Source organism: Oreochromis aureus, linkage group 4, assembly GCF_013358895.1.
Source record: "Oreochromis aureus strain Israel breed Guangdong linkage group 4, ZZ_aureus, whole genome shotgun sequence".
Lineage (NCBI taxonomy): Eukaryota > Metazoa > Chordata > Actinopteri > Cichliformes > Cichlidae > Oreochromis > Oreochromis aureus.
In genome coordinates, this window is record NC_052945.1 from 35,199,962 (window position 1) to 35,207,530 (window position 7,569).

Consider the following 7,569-nt stretch of genomic DNA (forward strand, 5'->3'; position numbering starts at 1 on the left):
GGCTGGGGGGGGGGGGGGTTTTGGTTTTGTTTTTGCTCACAGGCGGAGAGTGCTTTTGAGCGTTTTCCTTATAAAACATGCGTTTTACCGCTTTCTTCCGCAGTAAATATAAACAACGATAGTATTCAGGAAGAAAACCAAACATTGCAGATATTTTTATCATAACTCTGGTTTTACGTGGCCGATCAACACAATTTAAAAACTGGTATAAAGTCCACACTTTTTCCGTCAATTGTTCCGTCTGTCCTGCTCACATCTCCAATGGTTGTATACGTTGTCATTAATGTGGCTTCACTCCACATCAGCCACGCCGCTTTGCTAGCTAAAACACCGGTGTCGGCACATAAGGACGCTGTCATAGCCTGTCAGCGACGTTGATTGGCTGCGTATATACGAATGTGAATCGCATTATTGGCTGGACTATAGGATAAGGTGGCATCGTTCTAATCCCATACAGGAGCAGCCAGTCACTCACTGACTAACACTGCAAAACTGAATTGTTAAAGTTTTAATTTAAATTTCAATTCAGGTTAGATTTTTTTTGTGCGCAACGCAGATTTTCTGTGCGCAGAGACCGTGCCAGCAGTGCGCAATTGCGCGCGCGCGCAGCTTAGAGGAACATTGGTTTCCACACCACTGAAGTCGCTTTTACCTCTTTTCAACCAACAGCATTCTTTCTTCAGCAGCCATTATCCTCTCCTCTCCAAATAACTTCTGCTTAGCTTTCCGAGCTTCCCTCGGGTCCTCTTAATTGTTGTGACGCGTGTTCGAAACGCAGAGAGGTGCGCTCGATTTGCCACACAGAGCAGCGCGAGAGTAAAGCACGAGGGAGGTGCTAATAATTGGCTCAGTCATTTTTAATGATCGTTGAAAACCCAGATCGTAATCGAGATTAAAATTCGATTAATTGAGCAGCCTTAAACTGAGGTTATTGTACTCGGCCCTGAAAATCTTAGAAATATGGTATCTAAGCAGATTCTTACTCTGGATGGCATTACCTTGGCCTCCAGTAATGCTGTGAGGAACCTTGGAGTCATTTTTGACCAGGACATGTCCTTCAACGCACATATTAAACAAATATGTAAGACTGCTTTCTTCCATTTGTGCAACATCTCTAAAATTAGAAATATCCTGTCTCTTAGTGACGCTGAAAAACTGTTCATGCATTTATTACTTCCAGGCTGGACTACTGTAATTCTTTATTATCAGGATGTCCTAAAAACTCGCTGAAAAGCCTTCAGCTGATCCAAAATGCTGCAGCAAGAGTCCTGACAGGGACTAGAAAGAGAGAGCAGATTTCTCCTGTATTGACTTCCCTTCATTGGCTTCCTGTTAAATCCAGAATTCAAACTCCTGCTCCTCACATACAAGGTCTTAAATAATCAGGCCCCATCTTATCTTAATGACCTTGTAGTACCATATCACCCTATTAGAAACTGCAAAAACTAGGGTGGCACTTGGAGTGGCAAGTGCCACCCTAAATGATCCCTTGCCACTCCAAGTGCCACCCTAGTTTTGCATATGACAGTGTTGTTTATTAAAATAAGATAGCATTAACAGTTTGAGCATAGTTACAGTCAACAGTGAATATAAATGCTAAAACTGAATATACTGCATAGTGTTCCCCCCCTCCACCATTAACAAGCCCATAGCAGGACCGCCTTTTTTCTTGTTTTCAGTGGCAAGCGATGCTTATCATTATTCTAGTGGACACTCAATACTATAGACAGCTGCTGGGGCGGGGGGTTGAAAACGATGTGCCGGGAGTCCGCTGTTGAGTTTTGGACGAAATGCATTCTGGGATATATAGCTGTCCCAAGTCCACACCGATGCATGCTCGATAAAACGGGCGGATCGAGAACACATCTGGGACTTTTTCGCATTCTCGGCTTGATGCGTACTTCGAATTGGAACAGTACTTGGTCTCCGACTGATGACGTATCAGGAGTACACGAGAACGCAAGTACGCACAAGTACGCATATTGATAAACGCCCCATGGGAATTTCGGATTTTACACAGGTGGTTGGATGTTACACTCTGGAAATGGAAGGAAGGTGAGTGTTATTAACCCTCTGTGGTCCATGGACACGCTGCACCTCCAAATCACATGACTATTTTAAGCTGACACAGCAACAAGCTGCAGCCACGCTGAGTTTCTATTTCAGCCCACTTTGAAAGTTCGGACTTCAAAGTATTTAAATTTTAATTACAGGCCAGTAACATGGTTTGACAGAAACAAGTTATCACTAAATTTGAAAAAAACTACATTTATGTTATTTTGAATTTGTAAAAAAGATGCCGGAGCAAAATTGTTAATAAATAATGTTGAAGTAGAGCAAGTTTCTCATACAAAATGTCTGGGTGTGATAATAGATAACAAAATCTGCTGGAAACCTCACATAAAGCATATACAAGCTAAACTGTCAAGAAGCATCTCTGTACTGAGTAAAGCTAAACATTTTTTGCCTTCCAAATCACTCCGGGTACTTTACTGTTCACTTATATCGCCATATTTGGAATACCGTGTGGAAATCTGGGGAAATACATACAAAACTTCACTTCAACCATTATGTAAAATTCAGAAAAAAGCAATCAGGATGATTACTAAAGCAGGATTTAGAGACCACACTAACATCATGTTCTTGAAATTAAAAATTCTGAAGTTTATGGATCTTATAAAATATAAAACCAAGTAAAAAATTATGTACAAAGCCAGATACAATACGTTACCAGGAAATGTACAGAGGATGTTTTTTGACAGAGAAGGGGACTATGAATTGAGGGGAAAATTAAATCTGAAGACTCTTAAAGCATGGACAAAGGTTAAAACCTTTTGTCTTACTATTTGTGGGGTACTGTGGACCTACAGCAATGTTCAGGCATTAGTCAGTTCATAAAGATGTTTCGAAAACTACTTTTGGAAGAATATGAAACTGATAAAGTTGATGACCCATTGTATATATAACTATGCTAAATTGTATCTAAATTATATCTATCACTGTAGCTGTGTTTATACATGTCCTCCTTGTTTATTGTGTGGGGTAAGTGATGATGGGAATTAGGGGTAACAATGAATGGTGGGATTCAATAGAATGTTGAGCATGGGGTAGGGATTAATAAGTATGTTATACTTCTTCCTACTCCATTTCAGACTTAATAATTGTCATTTCATGTCATTTAGACTCTGTTTTATTTTATTTGTTTTCTTTTTTTTGTTTTATCTGAGCACATACGTGTGTGTATTTACATATATATTCGTATTTGTAAATGCAAGTATGTGTACTTGTGTATATATTGTTTTTTTTCTGTATATGTCTGAAATAAAGATACAATAATAATAATAATAATAATAAATCCAGAGTTATGATAATATATATAAGCCACGCTTTTTACTAAATACTGTTGTCACATTTGTGTGTGTTTTAAGCGTTTTCTAAGGACAGCGCGAAAACAGTAAAGAAAGGGAAAAAAGCCACCTCTTTCCTATCGGTGGAAAAATGTACCATGTCGACCAATTAAAAAAAAAAGTCAACACGTGGGATTTGGTTGTTTAGGAAGAGGGGAGAGTTTTGGGAGTGACGGTAACGGCAGCGAGACAGAGCGAGCGAGTGAGAGAGAGAGAGAGTTTTTAGATGTGGGAGATTTGTGACGTTTAGTGTGGAGTGTATAGTTAGTGTGTTGTGTTGTCTTGTGTAGTTGTTCTGTTGTGTAGTCGTTTGTTTTGTGTGTCAGTGAGGGCACTAATGAATGTCACAAAGGCACATTGCAATGTAAACACTGTAACGAAAACCAGCGGAGTGATACACCTCCTGTTGTCAGGCCTGCAGGTTTATCCCTGTGCTGTTCTCCTCTGTCTTTTGGTGGACAACCTTTTTTTTACTGGCACACATCATTTGTGGGGCATCTTATTGCAACACCTGATTGTTCTCTCATTTTAGTTTTAGTAATATTTTTAAATGGTTGTACAAAATGGAAAAAAAAACGGCAGGTGTATTGGCTGCATTTTTAGATAAATAGTTGTATATGTTTACAAATGTACAATTTATATTTGCATTTCAAGTTATAAACATTTACTCAACATGTCTGTGTTTTTTTTTACAGTAAAAAAAAAATACTACTAGGATTTTAAGTTCTTTGTGTGATTTCAGATCAGTAATACTAATGCAGTATGTCAGTGAAAAAAACAACTAAATTCAGTTGAGCTGAAAAGAATGATCCCAAACAAGGCAAGGGGGAAAAAATAAAATGAAACAATCTGAGGGTGAAATACAAACGTAAACTCAAAAGGAGTCAAAAATGGCCGCTTGTATTTCAGACCTCAGTGGGTTCATCCAACAAATCATGAAAAATTAGGTTTAAATTTATGTTCATGACAGTGCAGATTTCTGACATTTTGTGTAATTTAAGCATCAAACAATGTGATTGATTTCTAACCAAAAACAGTGTGAAACTTAAGTTAGACTTGTGTTTGTAAATGAACCGCCCCATGTTGTGTAGCTTTCTGGATTTTATACTTATTGGGCTACATATTTATTTATTATACAGGACATACAGTACATAAGATCAAAACTCACATGTTTTATGTAACTAAAGTGTTTAATTATGTGGGCTACAGACAATAATTAAGTTATAGACTATATTTATATGAAAAACGTGTATACTTACTGCATTTGAATCATTTTAACCATATGTAACCACCTGCATATGTGTTTGGGCAAAAAAATGGCTTTGATTTTGCCACCCCATTTGATTTCTTTGCCACCCTCATGCCACCCTAAGAAAATTTCTCTAGATCCGCCCCTGTCTGTAAGCAGGAATCCTTCACCCCTAAGGAGGGCTGAAGTTTAATGTCACGGTGTCACGTTTACTCCAGTCACACTGCAGTGGTCAGCTTTGGTCTTAAGAGTCCACAGAAGTTTGGGGGTAGTGGTCCTTTTCCTGAGAGCAGCAGTTTTCTTTGTTCTGTCCTCCCACCGGCATCATTCTGCTCATTTTTCTATTATTAGATACAGCTGATTGGAGCTAGAGACAAGTGGCTGGGCCACTTGTACTTAAGCACATCGAATGCTGCAGCTGCTACTGTAGCTCAGTGAGAATCAATATTTATGTGGAACTAAAGTACTGAAGCTGAACAGAATCTAGAGTTATGCTGAGATGAAGATGTGGTCTTGTGTGGAATGAGACTCCCAGCTGGAGGATGCTGTGAGGACGCTGTGAGGATGCTGCGTGTCTGTCACTGCTGCTGCGGCTCAGTCTTGGCCCGCGCTCTGCTCGTCAGCCTGGTCAGGAAGCAGAAGCTGAAGTGGAACTGCAGCACGTCGCACACTTTGGACCAGAAGTGTCCGGTGAGGCGCTGAAACAGGCGGTACTGAGCCAGGTGGTGATCCAGCAGCTTCAGGAGCACGAAGCCTGCACACGACAGCACGGCCAGCACGAGGTGTCTGCGCGTGCGCACATCTCCGTGCGTCCGCTGCACGCCAACTCCTTTGTACACCGCAAAGAGCACGTGACCTGCGAGCGCCGTGTCGAAGCCGCGTCGGTGTGCCATCGCCAGTCCGTAGCTGAGAACGGAGCCGAGCTCGAGCGCCGCCGCGTGCGACGCGCGCCATTCGGTCCGCCTCTCGATAAAGTCGATCCACACCGGCACCCACGCGAAGATCGGTAAAGTCAGCCACTGGTCGAGAACGGCTGGAGCGCGCCGCAGCATGGCCAGGCGCGTCCACTGTACGGGGCCGTAAAAGACGGCCATGAGGGCGAACACGTGCCTCATGTAGCGGGCGCGCTCCGACTCGCCGTCGTCCCCGCGCCACAGCAGCCAGTACAGACCCACGCACACGTAACCCACATTGACCACGCAGTTACACGGCATCGCCAAGAACGCGGGCAGACCGTCGACCCGCCTCTCCGCGTAGTGCTCGGAACTCAGCTCCACGTCAACGTCCGCGAACATGCCGGTATTCACCAGGCCGGCACACAGCAGGAAGCCCACGGACACGTGCACCACGGCCCGCCTCATCATCGCAGAACCTCCGCTCCAAGACTGGAACCAAAGCTGTTTTTCCGCGTTTCAAAATCACGTGGTACAGAAACTGAAGGCTTGGATTGGCTGCCTTGATCTGGGCATGGGGACGGCAACCTCGAAACAGACATTTTAACACTGTCACGAGCTTCAGAAGCGCAGATGTTGCAAAACGCTGTTTCGAAGCGTGGGTCAAAACACCCAGGTTACGTGACCACGGCCAGACTAGGGTTAGCTTCCTGCTTCTTCTAGAGCCAGGCGCAAGGATTCACTGTTTATTATCCAGAGTCATTTGGAGCGGGCCTCATAGTACTGACAGCTTTGGAAAGAAAACAATACTCTCACTATCAATTTTGATGTGGATTGTGGAGACTAAATAAACATTATATAAATATTTAAACAAGTATATTTAACCCCCAAATATATTCAAATGATTAATGTCATATATCTGAGAGAAAGCGAGACAGACAGAGACTGCTGGGTAATCTCCATTCACTTCTGTTAACAGAGAGAGAGAGAGCCACACACTGTATTGTTTTTATTACAGCAAGAAATAAAGACAATATACAAAATTTTAAAAAAAGAAAAAAAAGAGGTAAAGCAGACACCACCTGTAACACCACCTCTCCTTTGAACATCAAATGTTATTTGGTGCTCAAATAACACACACACTGTGCCACCATAAGGAAAATATGCATACTGCGAAAAGCTATAAAATTGATTAGAGGCGCCCCATTTCTTAAAAATTCTCATTACACACGAGTTTTTTCCATTTCCTTTTTATTCCCACTGACGCGTCAAAAAACAAAGACACATATAGTCTTTTCATTTAAATATATATGTTTAAACTAATAAAAAATGAAGTCTTATTCCATGCCAGCTTCTAGCTTTGCTTGAAAAACTCCAAGAAAGCTTAAAAGTCAACCAAACACATGCAAAGTTTCACATCTTTGAGCAAAAAACAAAGGTGAGTCCAAAAACAGCTGTAAAACTGTGGCTATTACAGTAAACCTTTCTCTGCATGCTTTACATTATACTTTGGTTTGTTGTGAACAACACAAATGTTAACAGAGATTCTTCTGAAGCATAGTGAGCAGCACACTGCTGTCTCTATCAGTCTTATCATCTTTCCTTGTTTGCACGACGATTTCTCCAAACACGTGATGATTGACAGAATGAAAGGGTTAAACTATGATGTCATTAAGATTCATTGTGTGTGTTTAGTTTTGATCTTCATGAATCCCAATGTGAGCGAGGGCACAGGTTGAGGCTTAACCCGTAATACCTGCAGCCTTAACACAAGTACTGGACTTAAGCTTAGGTAAAGATGAATGGACAATAGGATAAAGAGTCCAAGTTTAGTAGCAATAGTTCATGTAAATACTGAGATCTGGAATCATGTGGTCAAACAGGAGCATTGTGACAAAGCTGGGATTGTGTGCTGGTCTCAGGAAAGTTTCAAAGTTTAAGTGGAATAGTGGTATATGCTTCATAGAAACAATAAACTTGGTGATGTAGAACATTTATGAAGATTTTTATTTTCAGTTCT

At 41.5% G+C, this 7,569-nt stretch overlaps 1 protein-coding gene across 1 annotated transcript; it reads right to left on the bottom strand.

The window, feature by feature from the left end:
* Positions 1-4,686: 4,686 nt before the first annotated feature.
* Positions 4,687-6,066, bottom strand: tmem187 (transmembrane protein 187). The gene has a single exon (XM_031739159.2). The coding sequence runs from the start codon at positions 6,018-6,020 to the stop codon at positions 5,235-5,237; it is 786 nt and encodes a 261-aa protein (XP_031595019.2). The 5' UTR covers positions 6,021-6,066; the 3' UTR covers positions 4,687-5,234.
* Between the last annotated feature and the right edge of the window lie 1,503 nt (positions 6,067-7,569).